The sequence below is a fragment of the Fusarium phalaenopsidis genome (genome assembly GCF_050370095.1).
Source record: "Fusarium phalaenopsidis strain FUZ10S chromosome Unknown contig_32304, whole genome shotgun sequence".
In the NCBI taxonomy this organism is placed as follows: Eukaryota; Fungi; Ascomycota; class Sordariomycetes; order Hypocreales; family Nectriaceae; genus Fusarium; species Fusarium phalaenopsidis.
The window spans coordinates 132,572-155,892 of NW_028145404.1; the positions used below are offsets into that span (position 1 = coordinate 132,572).

Sequence of the window (23,321 nt, forward strand, 5' to 3'; positions counted from 1 at the left end):
TGGTGCCCTCAGGATGGAGGGGTCGGCAACCCTAGACCTTGGGTGATGCTTCACAAAATGGCAGCTCTGAGGGGACATACCTCGTTTTTAAGTGATGATAATGACTTGTTGGGCATCTTGAAAGTGTTTTCCAGTGATAGAGGCGCGTTTTCTGCGTCCTGGGCCCTTCAACAACACAAGTTGGGTGGAATAGCAATTTGAACCAGAAGATTGCTTCCAACACCAACGACTGTGATAGTGAACCTGAGGTATTGCAAGAGGGAAATTGCAAAAAGGCCTCAAAGCCACAACATCAGACAACGAAACTTGACGGAAAAATTACATAAGCTCATTTCAGATCAGTGAGACCATATGGGTGGTCTCGGAGGCGTGGGAGGACCTGTCGCAAAGGTGTGTGAGGCTACCCTCCGTGCGATCGCGACCAATGAACGCGACTCAGTCTGGGCGCGTCACCCCGAATCTGTCTGACTCGCGAAGATGTTCCCTCAACTCATCTTGAACAATCATCAATACGTGATATTAAGCATAACCTATCTAAATACCCTACCCTGTCCCAGATTTCCCAAACGCCTCGCTCGCCCTGGAGTCGCCACTGCGATATATCCCTCCCTCTCCTGCGGACACACATCGCCAAGACACACCTTCATACTCATGAGTCGCCTCGTTCTGTCGGCGCCGTCCTCCATCGAATTGCCCTTTTCGCCCACGCCTTCCACGTTTACATATGGGTTATCTCTTATCATGCTCGTCGCGTAGTCAAGAATATCGGGGCCCTTGCGTCGAATGTTTAATAGCGCTGCTGCGATTGCTACAGAGAGCATGACGAAGGACGCGACAATTAGTGTCCCGAGCCATGGTTTCTGCGCCTTTAGTACGAGCTCGTCTGGGGTACTCGTCCCGCTGACATCTTCCCACTTGAGCGTCTTCAGCTCCTTCTGGAGCCTGTCGGCAATTGTCAGGTTGACTCTCCCCATCGGCGCAAACGGCGCGATCTGCGCGAGCCAGAAGCTATTCAGCAGCTGCGAGAAGCGCGCAGAAAAGACCTTGTCTCCGACCGGCCAGATATCCTCGCCGCGCCAGTTGCGGTCGTTGGGTAGCACCGCGTACGGTATATCGGGATGCGTGAGGTACAGCTCAATTGGCGACGAGTAGGGTTCCTTGTCTGGCTCCCAGTCCCAAAGGATGTTGGACGAGTTGATAAAGTAACCCAGGTATGACCAGTACTGCTCGTCGTAAAACTCCATGTCGCCGCTGGGCGCTAGACCGTTGAGAACGGTGCTCGCTGCATCGTAGTCGTTCTTCATCTCTCGGACGCGAAACGCGCCGCAGTCGGATTTGTGGCACTTGACGCTAGCCTCGACGTATGAAGTCGTGAGGTTGCAGATGGCGCTCGTGGTCGCGTTGAACGTGTATGAAGTGAAATTGAGCTGCATGGGCGTTCCGGTAGTGTCATTGTACTTCTTGAGCACCTCAATCACCATGGTCAAGCCGTTGTGGTACTTGTCGTCAGCCTCGGTCGACGGCCCATTCTTGGGCTCAACGTCCAGCGCTTGCTTCCAGAGCGAAATGTTCATGCTTGGAAAGTGGCTCAGCTTACAGTCGGTATACATGTACGACGTGGTCAAGTTGAACGAAAAGTTGGAATGACGCCCAAAGGGTTCATTGGATGCGATTGGGAGCCCTGATAGAGACGAGTACAGAGCACTCTCGTCGCTGACATCAATCCAGCCATCGTCGTCGGGAAAATTGGATACGCTCTCAATCATGGGAATCTTGACATGTCCGAATGAATCCTGGCCGGCAGTCTTGACATCGTTGGAGCTCGCCAGAGCTGCGCCAAAGGTGGCGATAACAGCCGGGAGTGAATGAGGCACACTGCCGGGGCCTTCTTGGAATGGGAGGTCTCCTCTGAACTCGACATACCGTCCTTTCCATGGATTCAGTTCGAATGATGGCGCTGACCCGGTGACGCGAAGCGCAGCCTGGCCACCGAGAGGAGAAAGGGCCCATAGCGCGAAAAGAAGCGGTGTCAGGGCACTAACAGCGCTGAGGGCCATGGGCGACGCAATGGTGCTGAACACGGTCCGGCTGCTAAGCAGAAACTCGAGGCTGAGCACCGAGATGCCTCGCTCTAGCTTCCATGCTGCCAGCGCCTTGAGGAAGTTGACTGCTGCAGCGGCAAAGACGATGGGGAAGATTGTAGGGCTGTAGTTGGCGATGGAGCGCAGCGCGACAGCGGGTTCTTGATCGATGGGGCACCCTTCGTTGGCGAAAACCAGGAATGCGAAAATTAAAAATGCTAGCGCTGGGACGGCAAAGAGGACATCGAGAAATAAATGCCATAGCGTGAGAGGCGACGTGGGAGTTCGTATCCGTCGCAGTCGGGGGTTGTGTTCGTGCTCGGCCGGCGGGGGATATTGAAAGGTCGGGAAAGGGTTCGGGTTCAGGTTCGATCGATCCGAGGGTCCTGGTGCATCGTGGATCAAGTTGATCTGCTCAAACGAAGGAGCTCCGTCATCCTTTCTCGGGAGGATGCTCAGCTCCGAGCCACCAGACAATCTGTTGTAGTCTCGCCGGTGAGACATGGTGCCCTTGAGGGTTTCGTCCCGACGTGGAACATCGACATGGAGAGAGTAAAAAAAAAACAAGAGTGAAGAGGGGAAACAGGGCTGAGAGAGCCGAGGGGAGACAGGGCTGAGATATTGCCTGAATCCCCTGTCCACTTGGCGGTGCAACCTCACATGGGGGCTTTTCCCTTTGGTGAACTCAAGCCGTGGTGTAGCGGGTACCAATCGTTTCAGCCGCTATAATTAGAGACCCTCGCAGAGGCGTTTTGCTCGAGACAAGGACCAAGCAGTAAGGCAGACGCTGCAGGCTGTGTGACCCGTGTTTTTCGTGCTGCAGGACGGGCACGTCTTGGCAACCCCCGTTTCGAGGCGGAGGTCCAACGTCAACTTAACCTTGGGAGGCCTGTGTGTGAGGTGGGATGACGCAAGCACAGGACAAGCTTAACCTCGTCAACCTTAGATCTCACGGCTAGCTCCCGAGGTTTGCAACGTGGGGGACAGGATCGACGCCAGCATTGGTTCTTTTCTAACAGCAGCTTTTTCGACACTGCAGACCAAGCTTTAACGATGGATGAAATGGATCCATGAGTGGAAATTTTGTTGATGAAAACTTGAGACAATCTCCACCCTGGTTAGTCCTTGGCGATTGTTGGGGGCTGGAGGATCAGGGCGAAGATGAACGTGCAGACAAGCATACGTACATCGGGCTGATTGCCGAATATGTTGTTTCCATGCGCTGGTAGGGATTCGACATTAAGAGCGGAATTAATGCCCTGCCTTACGCGTGTCTTTCTCACGCAGGCATGGAGGCGGGCAGGCTCTCAGCCTGTGCCCTGCTGCGACCTCCGCTGCGGCTGACCTACTCTCAAGCCTCATCGCCCTCTCATTGGATCTTGTCAATCTCGATCAGGTGATCCCGGCAGCGTCTGTCTCAATGTTGAGGCCATCTCACATCATCATTTCCCGAGGGGATTCCCACTTTTGACACCCCAAGCGCGCCAAGATGGCAGCCGAGACCATCGGCATCATAGCCGCCTGTGGTCAATTCGTTGAGCAAAGCGTAAAAATCATTCGCTTCTCAAAACAAGTCCACGATAAATTTCGAGATGCACCCGCGGAAATTGACGCCTGGCGACAGCAGATCCAGGGTCTTGGGAAACTTGTCGCTGCTGTCGAGGCTTCGCCTGCTCTCCAAGTGGAGGACCTGAGGCCGACTGTTAAACAGGCCAAGGCTGTGGGTGATAAGCTGCTGAGGATATTTGAGGGGATTGATTTTGAGAAGAATGATGGTTTTGGGCATAAATCTTGGAGAATTGTAGGCGGATTTTTGAAGGAGAATGAGATTGGGGATCTTTTTAGGGAGATTGAGCGGTTGAAGTCGCTTCTTGGGGACCAGATAGCTGTCATCAACATGTGAGTTATAAGGTAGTTCTCTTTTAGAGCAACCCCAATACTAACATTGGCAAAGAAATCAAGGCCATGACAAGTTTTCACGGGTCGAGTCTCTCATACGAGACCTCGGCCGCTCCTTTCGTCCCGGCACAGACGAGGACCAGTGTCTTCAAGACCTGTTCATCACGGATCCGTTGAGTGACAGAGATGGCATCATCACAGCCAAAGGACGTCGAACTCCGGGTACATGCGAATGGATTCCCATCACAGAAGAGTATCAGAAGTGGACCGCGGGTCGATCTGGTCTACTCTGGATATCCGGTCCTCCAGGCAAGGGCAAGACGTTCATCTCCATCTTTCTCACACAGCTCCTTCAATCATCGAAGTCTGATGCTACCGTTATCTGGTTCTTTTGTGACAACAAAGTCGCGTCGCGAAACAAGGCTATAAATATCCTTCGTGGTCTCATCATTCAACTAATTCAGAAGCACAACCAACTCATCTCTCGCATTACGCCTACGTGGAGGATCCAAGGGGCCAACCTGTTCCAGGAAAATTCTTTCGAGACCCTTTGGCGGATATTTGAGGACATGCTGGAGGCTCTGAAGGATCACGAGGTCTGTTGTGTACTGGATGCCCTGGACGAATGCGATGAACCGTCGTTGTCATCACTCTTATTCAAGATGCAAAACTTGTTCGAGCCAGACGAAAAATCCCCTCTGAATCACAGCTTGAAACTCCTCGTTACGAGCCGAGAGCAACCCGAATGCTTGCCCGCCACACTCTCTGCATTCCCCCATGTCACTCTTGGTCTACTTGAACACGACATCCAGCTCTACATCTCTGATCAAATCTCCCACCTAGCCAAGATAAAGGGAATCGAAGGCTTGCCTCTTTGTCAGTACATAGAAGATGCCTTTCGGAAACGCGCAGGAGGAACCTTTCTATGGGTCAGCTTCATGGCGCGCGATCTCGAGCACAAGGCTGTGGGAGAGATTGAGCATGCCCTTACGCAACTCCCCAAAAATCTTCCCGAGGTTTACGAGCGGATCCTATCAAGCATCCATCCGGAGAGCAAGACGGCAGTGGCCACCCTGTTGACTTGGCTGCTTTTTTCATCACGCCCATTAGCGGTTGCCGAACTCTGTGATGCGGTACAGATAGAACCAACTCTGTATCTAACCAAGGAACAAGTCTGTCTGGATTACATTCAATCTTGTGGGCATCTACTCCAGGTGTCGACTGGAAGACCTACGAACGGTATGGATTACCGAGTCAATCGGCTTCCGCCTCTTATCCCGGTAACCACCAAGATGACAGAACTGAACTCGGAAGAATCAGGCGCTTGTCTATACGTTAGCTTTGTGCATCAGAGCGCCAAGGACTTTCTTAGAAACCATTCCTCTGGACTCGCAGCTATGAATGGACCTGTGGACTCGAAGAAGACACACGCCGACATCACCAATCGCTTGGTATCTTTCCTCGCGATGGATCGCCCGTTCAGCCCACTGTTTGATGCCGCCCAGGACTTGCCTCTTTTGCCATACGCGATTTTCAACTGGAACTACCATATGCGAGAGATGGGTACCGACTTTGTGCCTATCCTGGATGAGCACAAGGACTTCTTTCGCAGAGCTTCAGAGGCGAGGGATAGGTGGTGGACTTGGTATCACTTAGAGTATCCTCCCCATGAGCCACCTACACATGTCCCTCTACTTCACATGGCTTGCATTACTGGCCTTTACCACCTTCTGGAGTATGCTCTCCTGAAGAGAAATACAGTGCTTGGGTTGCTTCGAGCAAGAGAGGTGAATCGAGCGTGTGGCTTCGACCAAGAAACACCGCTCCACCTGATGGTGAAGCAAGGACAAGATAAAATGGTTCACTTACTACTGAAATACGGAGCAGACGTCTCCATTAAGAATGCCCGTGGCAAGACGGCTCTCGATGGTGCTGCGTTTCTCGGACCGTACTCCGTCTTTCTTCTCCTGACAGCGTCAAGAACCAGCCGAGAGATTATCGAGGCTGATGCCAAGTCTTCGGTTTCTCCTCGTCATCGGGATCATGGGGAAACTCTTCTACATACAGCCGCTAGAGGAGGCCATCAAGAAATTTGTCGAGAATTGGTAGAAAAGTGGCACTACGACATCGAGACCAAGGATGAGGATGGTTTCACGCCGTTGGTGGTGGCCGTTCGATGCCAGCATTTAACCCTGGCCAGCTTTCTCGTGAAGCATCTCGGGGCCAAGACAACGCCACGCATCAAGATCCTCGAATCTGTTTTCTATCTGCGAGAGAAGTTTATGACCAGCGAGGCTCTCGAGTCTCTTTCTTCGAACCTGGGTGTCGACATCAACGCGACAGACGAGGACGGCAATACCCTCTTCCACCGATCATATTCTCCAGCGTTCATCATGATCGAGGAATGCATCGCTGCAGGATTAGACTTTGATAAACGTAATCAAGAAGGAGAGACAGTCCTTCATCGCAACTTTTGGCTGTCGGCAACTCATAAACGCTTGCGTCTGGTGTTGAATGAGTCACATCTTGACATCAACGCTCGGGATAATGAGGGCCGCACGCCTCTTCATTCATTAGTCGCTGCTGCTGGACACCCTGACAAAACCCCTTGGAGTTTGGACCTAAGGAACTTGGTTGTGCTGCTCGACTTTGGCGCTGACCGTTGCTTCACGGGTGCCCAAGGGAGGACACCGTCTGATCTTGCTGCCGAATACCTCAAACAAGGACCGGATGAGATTTGCATAGAGGAGGGGATTGATTCACCTGATGAGATTGATGAGATGCCGTGCACGATGTCGATGATTATCGAGATATTATCGAGGTACGCGACTGCGCCTGTGAATGTGCGGGTGGCAGATCATTTAAGCGAGGAAATGGGAAATGGCGATCAACCTGTTGCGACGTGAACATAAGGTAATGATGATTGCCTCGATGGCACCTTTGTTCACTCTGCCCAGTGGAGGTCGGTGATCGGGTGCTCACCATCAATGTCTTGCCTCTCAATTGAACCAGCTGACCTAGACATTAAAAAGAAACGTCGTGTTTTCGTATAATCTTTACAAACCAAGACCCTCATCGTATAATCGTGAAACCTCGGCCTAATAACCAACCCACCTATGATGTAAGGGTCGTTCGTTGGCAGGGATACAGCCATGTGCCCCTCGTGTAGCCAGATGACGCCAAATCCGGACCCTGAGTTCAAGCCACGGGGTCAGCCCTAGCGGGTTCTAGAATTCACAAATCATAAGCCCTGAGTGATGGTGACACCGACTCCACCGGGCGAGTCTCATCGCCGGGGTTACCGGGGACTTTACTGGATCACGTCAAGGTCCTTCCTCTCAAGGAACGGGCAGCAACGGATCCGTGATCCCTGTGACCGTTTTCGACATGTCTCATCATGCAAGACACTTCTTATGGCCGGTTGCTCGGTGGGAACGGCTTCTTGGCGCTGACACTCGAGTGGGCGGTACTTATTTGGGAATACGAACCCGTAGCCACGCGCCCAATGGAACACGAGCGAGATCTTCAAAAAGCAGCCGCTAACCCCTGTTCCTGGGTCCTGTCAGACGCGAACCGGCGGATGGCTTGAATAGGGGTCCCCCCTCCTCAGCGGCCGACACGGTCAGATTGACAATAATTCCCCGACCCCTCCGCTGACGGTTGTTCTTTGATCATTCGTTTTCTGTCTCTTGAATATTCCTGTCTATCGTTTTCTTAAACGTAGCATATCTTTGCTGTGCTTCTAAGTGTACAGCTTAAACCACTCGCTCATCTCGTTTAATTCCCCCTAATCAGCACCGGCTCGGCCGGATCTTACAATAATGCGCGCAACATCTCACGTGTTGGCAGGCCTGGCTCTGCTCTCTGGCGCGTGGGCCAAAGTAAAGTATATCGTATGTGCAGAGCTGCCTTGATTTTGAGTCTTTCGCTAACCACTTGACAGGGTGTTGCTATCCCCGGTATTGACTTTGGCTGTGATATCGATGTAGGTGCTTTTCTTAGCTGCATGAGCTTGCGACTGACGTGCAGTAGGGCAGCTGTCCTCTTGACACAGCACAGTTCCCTCTCGCCTCTCATACACATGGAGATGGCGAAGGACAGATGAAACATTTTGTTAAAGACAGTGGCCTCAACACTTTCCGTCTTCGTAAGTTATCTCAAACTGTTGACTCACTCCTGTTATTAACATGCCTCAGCAACAACATGGCAATTCCTCCTCAACGAACAAGTAGGCGGCAAGCTAGACGAAGAAAAATTCGGACAATACAATCAACTCATGCAAATATGTCTCGACACTGGCGCCTACTGCATGATTGACGTGCACAACTTTGCACGCTACGATGGTGGAATTATCGGCCAGGGCGGTCCCTCAGACGAAGCCTTTGCCGATCTCTGGAGTCAACTGGCCGAAAAGTACGCCAAGGAGGAAAAGGTCATGTTCGGGCTGATGAACGAACCTCACGATCTGGATGTTAATCTCTGGGCAAAGAGTTGTCAGGCGGCTGTTACGAGTATCCGAAAGGCTGGGGCAAAGTCACAGATCATTCTGCTGCCTGGAACAAACTTTACGAATGTCGAGACGTTTATTACGACAGGGAGCGCGGATGCTTTGGCTGCTATCAAGAATCCCGATGGCAGCAAGGATGGGTTGATTCTGGATCTTCACAAGTATCTGGATATCAACAATTCTGGATCGTTTGAGGAGTGCACGACCGATAACGTTGAGGCCTTCAAGGCCATGGCGGATTGGTTGAGGGAGAACAAGCGCGTGGCCATCATTTCAGAGTCTGGAGCGTCCATGGATCCTTCGGTAAGCACCTTTATCTGAATCTGTTATCCCAAGCTAACTGGTATAGTGTATGGAAAAGTTCTACGCCCAGAACGAGTTCATCGCAAAGAACTCTGACGTCTACATCGGCTTCGTTGGCTGGGGAGCTGGCAGTTTCAAATACGACTACGTCCTGACTCTGACACCAATTAAGTCTGGCGATGGATACGAGGACAACAAGTTGATGAAGCAGTGTATCCTTGATCCTTTCATCAAGAACGCCCCTTCAGTCACCACGACTTCGACCTCAACAAAGACAACCATGATCAAGACGACATCAACCAAGCCCCCTAAAAGTACAGAAACCGAGACCAAAACTTCCAAAACAGAGTCCTCCGACTCTTCATCCACGACAACTGAAGAGGCATCGTCCTCTTCGACAGCGCAGATATTCAAAGAAGGAGATGGAAAAGAAGCAGAAAAGGAGGCGTCGACAAGCAAGCCAGAGCAAGATGATGACTCTGGCGCTTCACGGAGCAGGGACATGTTTACAGGCGGAGTAATAGGCTTGGCGGTTTTTGCGTTATTTCATGCATGGTGACGTGTTCACCCCATAGTAGATAGATGTGCATTGTAAGCGAGTATTATAGATAAATAGCACTACCCCTGATGATAGACTAGGGCTTATTCTTACGGTATTCCTTCTTCCTTCCACCTTCACAGCCAGGATCCAACATGGCTGGCGATAATGGTCCCTCGGAAGAGGCTCAGCCTGTAGCGACAAGGTGATTAGCAAACAACATCCGATCTGACGACATGGTGATAATCTAACCTTGGCGTCAGCAACAAATCCTTCGAGTATCCACCAAAACTAAAGTCGGGAGAGTACTTGCCCGAGATTCCAGATGAGACTGAGCTTTCCGCCCTGAAAGACGCCTTGTCCAAAGGCTTCGATCCCAACACAGTCTGGTCAGAAGAAGATGTGCTCGAGATCTTCGAAGTGCGTGATGATGAGTCGGCATCCAACGATAGGATGGAATGGAAGTGCTGGAACACGCCTCTTCACCGTTCTCTGCGCTGCTTCGACTTTGAATCTGCCCGGCTTCTCGTTCAGCACGGGGCTGATGTCAACTTGTTCAACTCATACGGATTAACGGCTCTCCAAGAATCTATAGAGCGTCAGAACGAGGGAGCTGTCAAGTTTCTCGTCGAGCATGGTGTAGATCTCGACAAGGATGAGGCGGAAGACAAGGTTCCGCTGCATACGGCACTAGCCTCGGGGAATATCGACATTTTTCGTCTAATCGTTGAAGGTGGCGCTGATTTATCTGCTGCTTCGCATTTTGAATGGTCAATCGTGGATCTGGCTATTCTTGCACAGGATCAGGTGGCTCTGGATATCCTCTTACTTCGCGATCCACAGCTGAAGCCATCTCCTTTACTCTCCAACAAGTCGAGAGATGGAGGAGAGGTCACACCTGCAGCAGCCAGAGAACTTCTTGCTGTTGCCACAAGCAGGCAGTTCCTCCCTTCACGGGAGCTGTATGAGGTATACAGCCACGTGATGTTGTCGATGAAGGATATTCACCAAACAGGCGATATGAGCTTCGTCGACAGTGTTTATCAAGCTCTATACGAAGCTGCTGGCATTACAAGGCCGACAAAGCGAGAAACCTTGTGTGAGCAGTGCTCGTCTTTCCAGTCCCGCGTCCTAGGTGTACGCTTCCGTGGTAAGGAAGAAGAATCAACCATTTCATTCCAGATTCATGACAGCCGAGATGAGCTCAACGAGTGTGCCAAGACCTGTCGGCTCTGCGGCCTGGCTGCAGATCTGTTGGACAATGCAGAAAAGGAAAACCCGGAAGACTTGTCGGACGAAATGAACAAGTTGGACTTGTCTGAAGGAGCGTCGGATGCATCACATATCAACTTTACATTCTGTGATCAGTTGGGTGAGACCGTCCTTGTTGTTCGGGATTCAAAGATGGAACTCGAGGGAAACTTGGGAGGTGATTCGGTTTCTGAGAGACTCGTGTTTGACTACCATAAGACTCCAGGGGAGGATACCACTACAGGTTCTCCGCAAGCCATGAATGCCGCGCGAGAATGGCTTCACCAATGCAGGGACGCGCCAGGGCATGCTCTTTGCCAGAAATCCTACCAGCGAGGAGATTCAAACAAGACTCTGCCGGTACGGGTGCTGAACTTGACAGAGGAGGGCTGTGATCCTTATCTGATAGAAGGAAAAGCCATGGATGGTCCATACTGCGCACTTTCGTACTGCTGGGGCGACCTGGGCACTACCAACACAATCACCACAAAAGCAAATTTCTCGCAGTACCTGGACGGAATCCCAATGGACACTCTCCCGACATTTATACAAGAAGCTATTCAAATGGCTAGATCCCTTGGGTACCGGTATCTATGGATCGATGCCCTGTGCATCATCCAAGATGACGACCAAGATTGGGATAGAGAGGCGTCCAAAATGAGCGACGTCTACTCCAATGCCGACTTGACAATCTCCAGCCTGGTAGCAAAAGACTGCCACGATAACCTATTTCAGCCTCGAATGCTGAGAGTTGCTCAGCCTGTGCCCCTGGACTATTGGATTCCGAAATCTCAGCGGCCGGAGTGGAAACAAGGAGTCGTCCACCAGCATGCTGTGTTTCCTTTCTGGACGTTGTCGACCGAGTCTGCTCCGGGAGGGTTCTCGCTTCCGGGTAGAGTCACTGTCAATGGACCCATCAGCGCACGTGGATGGACTCTACAAGAACAGCTCCTGAGCACGAGGGTGCTGTACTTTGGCCCCGGCTACCTCTACTGGGAATGTCTCTGCGCCATGAGCGTCGACGCAGACCCAAGCACCTCCATCATGTCAAGGTTTGCAGGCGAATTCGCAGCCTTTGATGTGAACCAAAGAGCTCATCTGAAATGCACCATCAAAGGAATGCCTTCTCCAGCGACGGATGACGACCTACAAGATAGCCCCTATTCCGTCTGGCAGGCCCTCCTCAAAGAGTTTACCTCCAGGAGTCTATCCAAGTCTTCAGATCGCATTCCTGCAGTCCTCGCCCTTGCCAAATCTTTAGAGAAGACGGTGGAGGGCGAGTTTATAGGTGGAATTTGGAAGGGCGCTAAACTGCTCGAGAGCCTCTGCTGGAAGTCGCAAGAAAAAGGCAAACAAGAATCCAGAGCACCTTCATGGTCTTGGGCTTCTGTTGGGGGGCAGGTGGACTTTAACTACCTCAATCGTGAAGCGTTCCATGAGCCAGTCCCAATGGCAACCGTCGTATCAGTTGACGTTGAAGCAAACCTAGCACAGAGCCATGTCTCGGGATCGGTGACTCTCAGAGGTACCTTACACTGGAAAAAGATTACACCATCCTCTGACGAAGACGCAAAGAGCCCGTTTGCTGCCATTGATGCTCTTGACCGTCAGGCTGACGTGACCGAGCACTGCTACGCCTTCGATCTGGTTGCATTTGAAAAAGGCCCTTTGTACGAATGGCATGGCCGGTCGATGTGGTCCGATGTAGGAGGGCGGCCGCCGAGCGTGATTCGTCTGCTGGTGCAGCCTGTTGATCAAGCTGGTGATTTCCATGTGTTTAGGAGGGTTGGGATATCTATGGAGCATGGTGATGACCGGCAGAGACTAGATGACTTGAGGGCACCTAGAAAGGGTGAGGGACCGCCTACGGGTGCATGGGCTTGTATTGAGTGGTCCAAGACAGATCAAGTGATTACTATAGTTTGATACGCCTAGAGATGAAAGAAATACTTGAAGCAGCGGGGTTGATGTAAAGGTGAGGCCGTGTAATGCAGTTACTAGAGAATATATGTATTAGATCTCTGGGTGACATTTGAGGTTGAGCTGAGATGAGACGTATTATCTGATTATTACAAATTTCCTAGTACTTATATCAACGGGACCTGCTGTGTTGAGCAGTGAATACCCCCGCCCAGCTTTGGAACCGTGTTGATATCAACCTGAACAACTTCGCGGTCCGGGAACCATTTCTTGAAAAGCTCCAGCGCATCGTCATCTGCCTGTCCAACACCAAAGCGAGGAATGATGATGCCGCCATTTACCAAAAGATAATTGGCATAAGAAGCAACAGTTTCGAAAAAGTGCTCGCCACGCAGGTCTTTAGGATGAGGTTCGGCAACCTCGATGATTTCGATCCGATTTCCAGAGGCGTCTGTTGCGCTTTCCAGCGTTTCCCTTGCTTCCTGGTACGCTTCCACGAGGATCTTGTCAGCAGTATCTGGCATGCGGCCTAATAACACCTTGCCAGGCGAGATGAATCTGGCCAACGCGTCAATGTGGTAGTCGGTCATCTCGTAGCCCTTGATTCCACGAAGCCAGATTGTCTTGTCGATGCCAAGATACTCCTTGAACTGCGCCTCAATGTCACTCTTTGACAGACCAGGATTTCGATTAGGGTTGATAATGGCACTTTCGGTGGCGAGAAGTGTTCCTTGGCCGTCAACTTCGAACCCTCCTCCTTCAGCACGGAAGCCAGCAGTGAAAACATCAACGCCCATGTCGTTCAAGATACCAGATGCAACTTCTTCATCTCCTTGACTCTCAAGCTTGTCACCCCAGTAGTTGAAGCTTAGACTGAGGCCCGCTCGGGAATCATCAGAGAGGTTCTTGACGATGATGGGTCCCGTGTCGCGAACCCAGAGCTGGCTCGCATCCAGTGGACGGACGGTGACATTTTCAGATACTGTGTCTCTGGCTTTGTCCACGTTTTGGGGCTTGGTGTACATGGTAACGGGTTCGAAGCGCGCAATGGCATTTGAAATGGCAGAGATTTCTGAACGAGCGTCGCGCAGAATGGCCTCGTCTGGGATGGAGGCAAAATCAGGCCACACGGTAATGGTTTGAGAGTGTTTGGCCCATTCTGGCGGCATGTAGAACTTTGTCTTGGGGGGTTGGGCGTTGGAGATCGTTGAAGACAACCGAGCCTCAGCATGAGCCTTTGTTCTGAGCGGCGTGCATGATGCAATACCGCCGCGCTTATAAACAAGGTTTTTGAGCATGGCTGAAAACAATGATTTGATTCTTTTGATGCGGTGACTCTTTAAAGAAAAGTGTTTCCAGAGCAAAAGACCTTGAACCACTTTAAATGTTAAACAGTTCAAGTTCGTTAGAGGCGGTTGCTTCTCTTCGGGATGTAATTCTCGCCAAGAGGAGGGGAATGAAACATGGCTTCGGAATCTGATTTCGAAGTTAGACATTTTAGAGTTTATATTGCATATGTGCTTCGTTATCTTACTATCTTGTCAGATGCAGTACTAGGGTTGGTCAGTGCCTTGTAATCATACAGTTTGTCCAACCCAACCACGAGAATCATGAGATGAGCGGAACGGATCTCATCGTTGGGGCTGGTCAAAAGCCTCCGGGATCCTTTGGTGACACCAGAGTCCGCGCGGGCTTACCATGTCTAACGTCAGTTCTGGTACGAGCCGCCACTCCGATTTTACTGTTCATTGGTTGACTCCCACTCTTCTCTGTGTTCGTAGGGATAATGGCTGCTATTGGAACTTGATCAGCCGTTTCTAACAACTTGCGCTACGGCCATAACTGGTAAATGTGCCGCAATGTTTTTGTTATCATCAATGTCGATTCTGAAAGAGGCAATTGTACCGCATCGACTCAGCACATTGACTCAAGTCGGTGGGGCCACTACACCTACCCTTGCAAGCCTTGACTTTAGCGCTTTTGATTCGCCATCTCGTAACAAGGGCGCTCATGTAGTCTATTGACTCGATACGGTAACCGGATGTGAACGACGCAAGACAGACTCATCTCATCTCAGGGCACGCAGCTGATTCATCCTGGAAGACAAATTGGCATGTTGAGAATAGATACACCAATCGATTATTGTAGCAAGGGGGTAGCAGGGCGGTTGAATGGTCCATGGACGTCAAACAACACAGAGACACAAGGTTCGCTATTTATTGGTCAACTTTTCTTCGATTCATGAGTGCAATGTTCGATATTTAGCACCTCCATGATTCTGACTTCTCTCATTCTAACATGAGTGACAGCATATTCCTCCGGATGTCTGTCCTTAACCACTGGCGGCGGCGGCAGCACCACCAGCGCTGCTGGAACTGGATCTCTTTTCTTCCTCGCGTTTCTGAAAGTCGTAAATGGATAGTAACGTCGTGATGACGGCATACTCAAACATCGGGCCCAGGTCCATGTTGATCTGCAGTGTGCCCACCGAGCTGGGTCGCAGACTCATGGTGTGGCTTGTAAAGACTGCCATAATCTGACCATTGGGGTCCTGGAGTTTGAAGTTGTTGTTGCTCAATCGTGAAGCTGACATTCCATTCACAGCCACGCTGTTGTCTTTCAACCACGTCATTGGGATCGGCTGTCCCATGTTCGGGAGGTTCAACGAAAAAGTCCAGCCGTGCTTATCCTTGCCGCGATACGACATCTCAGTCCATTGAACGTTGGCAGGATCGCCGAGACCGATGCGGAACCTCTTGCTGTCGCTGTTGTAGTAGCAGCTCGCCTCCGGAAAGTAGCAAGCTGCGATCGGGGCTCCTCCCGCTGTTAGGGCCAAGTCTGGATGCTTCTTGGGATTCTTTGAGATTTCGAGACTGTAGGCGGAGGGACTGTCGGGTGCGGTGTCGGGCTTGCACTCATAACGGCTATGGAAAGAATGCTTTGTGATTTTGAATCGAGCAGCACCATGCATTTGGCCATGAATTTGGTCCTGCACTTGGCATTGTGACGGGTGATACATGGCTTGACCCTGAGGAGGGCCATACATAGCATGTCCTTGAGAAGGTCTTGGGGGCGGAGCGTGGTTTTGTGGTTGTTGATATGTCATAACCATGGTAGATGAAATATGTTGGGGATTATTGAAATTGATGTTTGAAGGTGAAGAAAGCTGTGTTTGATGGCAGGATAGTTCAGAGATGGATATATACCAAACTGCTCTTAAGTACAGTGGAAGATAAACATGGGCAGGACATAACAGAAACAGAGAGATCAACGCTATGAAATCATTTTAGACTCAAAGCACTGCACATTCAGCATTAGCAACTTGGTTCTAGGGCGAGCTGCAGATTGTAATTCGGACATGAGGTTGCGCTGAATGTCGTCATGCGGGGCTTTTTTGGACGAGCTGAACAACACATCTGGCTAAAGAGCTAACCAAATAAGGTGCATCCCAGCGAAGTGACATCAACGCGCGTCCTGGAACAACGAAACGCTAGAACCGTTCAAGACAAGATGATCGCTCGGTTGCATGAAGTGCGGCTGAGTGGGCCATGCCCTACTTGAATTGAATCCGATCGGATTCATATTCCCTCAGGTAGATATTCTGGAGATGTAATATGAAAAAGATTTCACCTGTCTTGTACCGCATTAGCCTGACCCTAGGAACACGGTTCCTCGACCTTGTTGGCAGGAACAGACCACTCTATTTCTTGACACACCAGTGATTGAAGAAGTAATTGCAACATTAAATATGAAAGAGAGGCCTCAATAGATCAATAAATCAATATAGCCCCCCTTATTCGCCCCCGTCCCAGACAATAGTGCCTGCCAGAGAACTTCTCATCACTGGCATCACTACTGACATCCTCGCCTTCGGTATTCTCCTCAAGGCACTTGACAACTTTGCCTCTCACATCCTTGAGAATCTTTTGTCGTCTGCACGCATACTCCCAGATGACCTCTCCCCGGCGTCTCCTCCACTCCCACTTTAGGGCCACTCTCGCAGGACGCACGCCAGCCCAACTCTCAATCTTGCCCGGAGCTTCTGCCATCACGTCTGAGATCCTCCTCTGCTCTACATGTCGACCCACGAATAACCATTCCCGGATAACAAAGTCTAGGTTGCCCGCGCTGACCTCAAAATCGCTTGGCTGGCAAAGGTCGTAGGGCACTGTTGAGCCATTGCGGACAAGACACTTGACTGCCTTGACTTGACGGCTAGAGATTGCAGCAGTCAATGGCGTGCCGTGGTCGTTGCATTCATGCTCGATCATGTCGACTCCGAGTGCAAGAAGGTTCTCGATCGCTTTGACCACACCCCAACCCGCCGCCCGGCACAATAGACTGTGATTTCCGCCATCTGCAACGCCGCAAAGTTGACGGAGCTCATGCTTGCTCAAAGATGGCCGAACGAGGTGCAGATTCTTGGATATTGCTACCAGCCTGTGAGTGCCAGCATGGAAGCAACCATGAGGCCACTGAGTCATCTCGTGTGGACGTAGAAATTGGCAATCTCTATCTAAGAGTGACTGCAGGTAGCCCGGGGAGTGGCTGGCTAGGATCCAGTGCATAGGGGCTACTCCATCGGTATCTCGTGAGTACAGGCTGGCCCCTTGCTCGATCCAGTGGGAGAAATCTTCTAGAGAAACCTCTTTTCTTGCTGGGCCGGGTTCGTATCTCGTCATGAAATGCAAAAGAATTTCGCCCTTGTGGTTTGTACTCGTCGGGCTCTCGTGATGTGGCGTGAGAAGATCGACCAACCCGAACTGACCTGCCCGATACGCTAGCATGAGAGGCGTTTCAGCAAACAAATCTAATGGATTGGAACGAGCACCGCGGCTGAGGAGGTCCTTGGCAACTTGGAGGGAGCCGGATGAAGCTGCAAAGTGAAGTGGTGTCCTGTTGCTAGTATCTGCCTGCTCAATATCGGCTCGACTGTCGATCAGGGCGGCGCAGGCCTCAAGGTTGTTTTTGGAGGCCGCCACATGAAGTGCAGTTTGATGATATAGAGTATCTTGTTGGTTGACGAAAGCGGACAGTGTGACGTGCTGTAAAGAGCTCCTTTCGACAATGCGACTTGACTTGCTCCTAGGAAATTGTCAGCTGGGTTAGGTTCAGCAAATGATTGACAACCTACAAATTCAGTTCGGAGCTGCCGTACGTAATGCGAAGCCAGTCTAACAAAATCCTGAGCCCCTCAATATTGTTGCAGTCGACGGCCAGATGAAGAGGACTTCGAGCCATGTCAAGAAAATTGCCCCCTTCTTCCAAAAAATGGTTCAACAACTTGTGTAAGAGACTGTTGAATATCGGCCGAGCGACTGCTGCTTCGAGAGCGGTCAAGTACCGGCCCTGGTAGGGTTGAGGAAAGACTGTCGAGACCGTTGCACCGGAGTCAACTAGCCACTGAACAATCTTCGGATCATTTTGGTGACAGATTGCCACAGCCAAAGGAGTCACATTCTGGCCGAGATAGATCTCGATGTCTACTGGACATCCAAGGGCGAGGATTCTCTCACAAGCCGTAACATCTCTCCGCAGAATGGCATTTCGCATTGCCTCTGCCAATAGCCTCAACGTCCCTGGAGACTTGATAGAAGAACCTGATTCTTGGGTTTCTTCAGAGGAACTCTGGAGGGCTTCAATCATGCTTTCATTTCCTTTTGCGTATGCGTACACCAGCGGCGCGCAGCCTCTGTTGCAAGGTTGATGCTCGGCGCCGAGGTTGATCAAGGTTTTGGCCGTCTCCAGGTGTCCTTGGTCGGCAGCAAGATGTAATGGAGTCAAGCCGTTGCAGTTTCTGGCGTTGATGTTTCCCCCGCGGGCTTTGAGAAATACGATTGTTGAGGAGTGACCTAACCGAGCAGCATAATGCATGGGAGTCTCAAGGTCATCATCACGACATTCTAGATCCGATAATAAACTTCGATCGAGATAAAATTCCAGGCATTTTGTGTTGTCCTTCGATGCAGCTAGGTGCAGCGCATTCCCACCAGCACACTGCTTGTTGTCGAAGACGCCGCCCCAAGTTCGACCCCAACAAGGAGTCTGGCTGTTGGTTGCTGCGACCTTTTCGAGTACGGAATAGTGGCCAAGGCAAACCGCTTCCAAAGCTGCATCGAATGGATAAGATCCTCGAGCCCATGGATCAGCTCCAGCGTCGAGAAGTATTTTGGCTGTGGCGATATAACCCCTGAAGATGTGATGAGGCATCGACAGGCAAGGGCGAATTCGGATCAACGCCCGCCCTCAACATTTGCTTCAGTTTCCAATCGCAGTCGTGTCTCGGCCCGTTCCATCCTGCACAAAAGTGAAGAGACCCACAGCCAAGACGCCACTCATTCCCTTGTGAGATCTTCTCTGGGTTTGCGTGTTTCAAGAGAAACGCGAAGCCCCTCTCGCTGATCGGGACGTTGGGAAAGCAGGCGAATTCAAACGGAGAGAGTTCATCAAGCCTTGAGTGCATATCGACCCCCTTGTCGATAAGAAAAGACACCATATCCACATCGTCGTGTAGGATAGCAAAAGATAAAAGTCGTGTCGCTTCGGGCTTGCCCACCGCGCTGTCCCAATGTCTTGACTGCCCCATGACATGCTGCATCATGTCCGAGATAGAGTCCCAGTCAGAGTAGCGTTGTGGCTGTCCCGATCCTCGTAATACCGTATTGTACACACTGGTAGATTCCGAGGTAACAGCTGCCATGAACGACCATAGGTTGCTCGCTTCCTTGGACTCCAAGACAGCAGCGTCGGAGAGCATGAGTTCTAAGCACTCGCGGTCTAGTGGGACCCCATTCTCCACAGCCCGAAACAAGAGCGACTCGAGTGGCGTCCTGAAATCTTGTTTCCTTCGTTGGTGCAAAGGAAAAAGGTCCTTGAGTATTTGAAAACACTCAATGGGGGCGTCCGTGGAAAGATGATAGAGTGGACTTCCCGTGATGTCGTCCATGCCGTCCACCTCGATGTCAACGTCCAACAAATGTTGTATGACCTCAGCTGACCCCATTTCCGCCGCTTTCCGAAAGATAGACTTGCCACTTTTCCAGAATGCTCTCGAGTCGCAGTGTTTGAGGAGCAATAGGACAGCGTCTTTTCGCCCGTTGTTCAAGGCTGAGCAGATTGGTGTTTCGTTTCTCGAAGAGACCATTTTCAACGCCTCCTGTCTGACGTCGAGCTCAAGAAGGCGTTCCAGTATTACTATTTCGCTATTCTTCGCAGCTGTATGCCAAACTGTCTCTAGGGTCTTGTTGGGCACAATCGTAGAGGCGCCATGTTCCAACAGCACTTGGAGTGGGCCCACCCTATGACACCAATGCGCTGGTGTCTCTCCGTCTTCTTCAACTATGTTTGCATCAACGCCATGATCAAGAAGTTTCTTGAGCACATCCAGCGAACCACATATGATGGCAAAGTGGAGGGAGCTCCCATTCCAAGATCCAAATTTGGTAGATTTTACCAGTCCGGATCGACTGCTTTCCAGGAACCGACCCAACTCGAGGTCATCATTGTTCTTGATCCATGTAGAGATAAGATTAATCATCTCAACGTCGCTGAACCTTTCTGTTGGCCAGGCTGTCGATAGTTGATCCAAGTCCTTGATTCTCATACTTGCCGCCCACTTGTATGTCTCGGCGTACAGGCGCGATCTTGGTGTGCCATTCGGCTCTTGGTCTGGAGGGCTGAGAGCACTGAGAAGACTCACGATGGCCTGTGTCTCCGATCGATTGAACATAGCAAGGTATCGTTCCTGAAAATGGACCAGGTCTTCTTTTCCAATGGTTATGCCGGCTTCGATGAGCTCGACGATAGTCTCTTGGCCGTACTCATGGCCCAACGACATTGCAGCAAGAGACAGAGATGAATGGGTCTCCTCCTGGCCATTTATGAAGTGCAAGTGTGGATTTGCCCCGGCCTTGAGTAGAACTTGGCAAGATTGACGTCGTCCAAGCAGTTGGCCTGCTCTGTTGAAGTTACGGGAGTTGTGGAACAGGTCCCATTCATTCGACGCCGGCGAGCCAAAGACGAAAATTCCAAGACCAGCGATTGCACAGTGCAAGGGGGTGCCGAACTTGCCCCGAGCATTCATATTTACGCCCTGATTGAGTAGATGATCGCAAAGATCAGGCATCCCCAAGATAGCCGCCATGTGTAGAGGTGTAAAGTCCGGTCGGAGGACATGAAAAGGGTTGAAGATGGTCATATCACCGGGATAATGTGCATCAAACCATTTGCCATCATGACCAAACCATTCTTCAAGTTCAATAGACATCACGTGAGCAGCAAATGTCGTCGCCCACAAGCAAAAGCTTGGTGTCTTTAGAAGCTGGAAGAGGCTATGAATTCGCTCAATATAGCAGCCTTCACCGGCCTCGCGTACATAGAACGGCCAGAGCGTCGCAGCATGTCTGTAGAAAGGATGTTGCAAGTCTCCTCTATACATGACATCAATTGCCTTGTCTGTTGCATCTTCGACTGAGTCGTCGGTTGCATCGTAGATTGCATCGTAGATTGCTTTCGCTAACTGCTCATGGCTCTTGAGGGTGAGGTAATCAAGACAGAGAGATGCTAAGAGACTGCAGGCCTTTCCCCGAGATACACCGTACACACTGAGCGTGGGGTTCTTGAGGCATTCATCTTGGAGATATTCCTGCACTGAAAAGTGTGAAAATTCGATGCCCAGTTCATCAAGCTCTGGCATTTTCCTGGTTCGGACAAGGCTACCACAGCATCGGAGAACTTCTTCCTGTGGCACAACATCCTGATCCAGGAGTTCCTCCCAGCCATCTTGGAGTGAAATGGCCTCACATATTTGTGGGAGGCTGAGGTATCCACGATAAGGCGAACTAATTAGCAGAAGAGTTCTCTGCACGATCTGTTGATCTTGGCTGGGTTCGTTGATTCTGGCCAAGATGCGCTCATAGGTGGCAAAGAGCGTGGGCGGCAGGTTGCCCAGTGCCCTTTCCCGTGCCCCATCCGTTCGAAGCTCGCAGAGGTAATCTAGTTGGCAAGCCGCCCACCGAAACCTAAGATCTCATGTATTAGCATCGTATGATTCCGAGACGTAGACTTGCTTCAGACACTTACATTCCTTTGGCCCCGTCCACCAACCTCTTTCTGATTTTATCTTTCAGTGCCAGGTCTTTGAGCCTCAACTTTCTCGAGGCAATGCGCTGATCTAGTTCGTGGGCCACATAGCGGTCGATGTCTTCAGTGTGGGCTTCGATTTCCACGTTCTGAAACTGGCCTCTCACAATTTCACGTATAGTAATCTCATCTCTACTCAGCAAAGCCAGGTTGAGCGTTTCATCTTGAGGGGATAGGAGGAGAGCTGCCAGGCTTTCCACGCAGTCTTCGACTTGCTGAGCGCATTCATCCAGCCCATCAACAATAAGATATACTCGATCAAATGAGGAGCACATTCTTCGAAGAACCTTGATCAACTCCTTCATGGAGGCCTCCGCCTGAAGTTGACGCTCAGGTGTCAGCTCATGGTGATACTCCTGCAGGATCTGGAATGCATTCTCATTCTGCCGAGCAAGCTGAGAGCACAGCGAGGAGAGTATTGAATTAGACTGTTGAGTGTTTCCGTCTCTGTATGTGCAGAAGAAGTACGCCAAGGCTTTTCTTGGATTGTTCGCATTCCTTTGCAGGCATTCGTCAATCATGGCAGCGGCGAGGGTCGCCACAGCCTGCTCCCCTACCTTCCTGCCCACCCGACAACACGCACTAGCCAGAGCCTGATTCTTCACATTAGGCCAAGGACGTCCTGTCCGATCTCAAGGCTCTGCATATCCAACTGTTTGCTGCGCCTTGCTGGCTAAAAGTTTCATCTACCACGGCTTCATCTCTGCTTGACCAGGCAAGAGGACCAACGGGGCCCAACCTGGGGCAGACTTAGAGCAGCAACAATACTGGGCAAGTTTTGCCTCAGGTAGAGCCTTGGATTGGCTTGCAGGACAACGGACATGGTAAGCAGCCACATTTACATGGGGGAGGTTGAAAAAGCGGAGAGAACCCACAAAAGTGCGCAACCTGCATAGACATAACTCTAGCTTAGCGTGTCTCTCTACTTTGGTTATGCTTGTCAGATATATATATATATATATATTTCTAAGTGGCTATTTCGGCCTTCGACAAAGAAGAGTTAACTACGCTTCCTCTGGAACCCCGATTTTGAACTGCCGGACTGCTGTTTAGCCGCAGGAGGCTGTGGCGTGTTGAGTTGGCAACACAGCTGCGGACTTGGCAAATGCAGTTGGTTAAAGTACGTCTGAGTGCCCACCTGAACTGCTTTTTGGTTCGTCTAGGCTCGGGCAAATCTTTCATACCGCCTTACGAATGCCTCATGGATGCCCACCACCCTTACACACACAGCCCCTTCATGCCCAACCAAAATACAGCGCATGGGAAACCGGGAGCTGCGCGTGCCCACGCATGCGCCTAACGGCCACAGGATTTATGTGGCCTACAAATGTCCCGAGATTATCGGAAATGTTGATATCGAGACTGGCTCTCATCAGGACGCTTTGGACACCATCAATTAGTGGACTCAGTGTCTTAGTCTTCAATTCAGGTACTAGTTGAGCCGTGATCTGTAACTCTTCCTGCCTCAATGGCAGGAATCTCCAGTCTAGCATGAGGGTGCGGTACAACTATTTCCTCGACTTTCAGCTAGCAAAGCCTTCCTGAACGATGACACCACCATGAAAGCAACTCAAATCGAAACAGTACAGCAACACTACAACACAGAAGCATTATCGAGAATATTACCATCTAGACTCCACCTCTAGCCGTCTTACAGGCTTTTCAGACCCCTCGGCTGGTA

At 50.9% G+C, this 23,321-nt stretch overlaps 4 protein-coding genes across 4 annotated transcripts; 1 reads left to right on the forward strand and 3 right to left on the reverse strand.

Moving 5' to 3' along the window:
* Nucleotides 1-485: 485 nt before the first annotated feature.
* On the reverse strand, nucleotides 486-2,585 carry LRP88_09371 (uncharacterized protein; the record flags this gene model as incomplete). The annotated part of the gene is made up of 2 exons (XM_083245857.1): nucleotides 486-494; nucleotides 642-2,585. The coding sequence occupies 2 exons, from the start codon at nucleotides 2,583-2,585 to the stop codon at nucleotides 486-488; spliced, it is 1,953 nt and encodes a 650-aa protein (XP_083096970.1).
* Nucleotides 2,586-3,570: 985 nt separating this feature from the next.
* On the forward strand, nucleotides 3,571-12,505 carry LRP88_09372 (uncharacterized protein; the record flags this gene model as incomplete). Its single annotated transcript, XM_083245858.1, has 8 exons — nucleotides 3,571-3,980; nucleotides 4,036-6,801; nucleotides 7,830-7,866; nucleotides 7,924-7,965; nucleotides 8,013-8,127; nucleotides 8,177-8,790; nucleotides 8,849-9,294; nucleotides 9,592-12,505. 8 exons carry the CDS (start codon nucleotides 3,571-3,573, stop codon nucleotides 12,503-12,505), a joined length of 7,344 nt encoding a protein of 2,447 aa, XP_083096971.1.
* A 161-nt stretch (nucleotides 12,506-12,666) lies between these two features.
* On the reverse strand, nucleotides 12,667-16,770 carry LRP88_09373 (agmatine deiminase family protein; the record flags this gene model as incomplete). Its single annotated transcript, XM_083245859.1, has 5 exons — nucleotides 12,667-13,834; nucleotides 13,893-13,975; nucleotides 14,034-14,191; nucleotides 14,837-15,423; nucleotides 16,334-16,770. The coding sequence occupies 5 exons, from the start codon at nucleotides 16,768-16,770 to the stop codon at nucleotides 12,667-12,669; spliced, it is 2,433 nt and encodes an 810-aa protein (XP_083096972.1).
* A 2,931-nt stretch (nucleotides 16,771-19,701) lies between these two features.
* Nucleotides 19,702-22,161, reverse strand: LRP88_09374 (uncharacterized protein; the record flags this gene model as incomplete). Its single annotated transcript, XM_083245860.1, has 3 exons — nucleotides 19,702-19,797; nucleotides 19,854-21,519; nucleotides 21,581-22,161. 3 exons carry the CDS (start codon nucleotides 22,159-22,161, stop codon nucleotides 19,702-19,704), a joined length of 2,343 nt encoding a protein of 780 aa, XP_083096973.1.
* Between the last annotated feature and the right edge of the window lie 1,160 nt (nucleotides 22,162-23,321).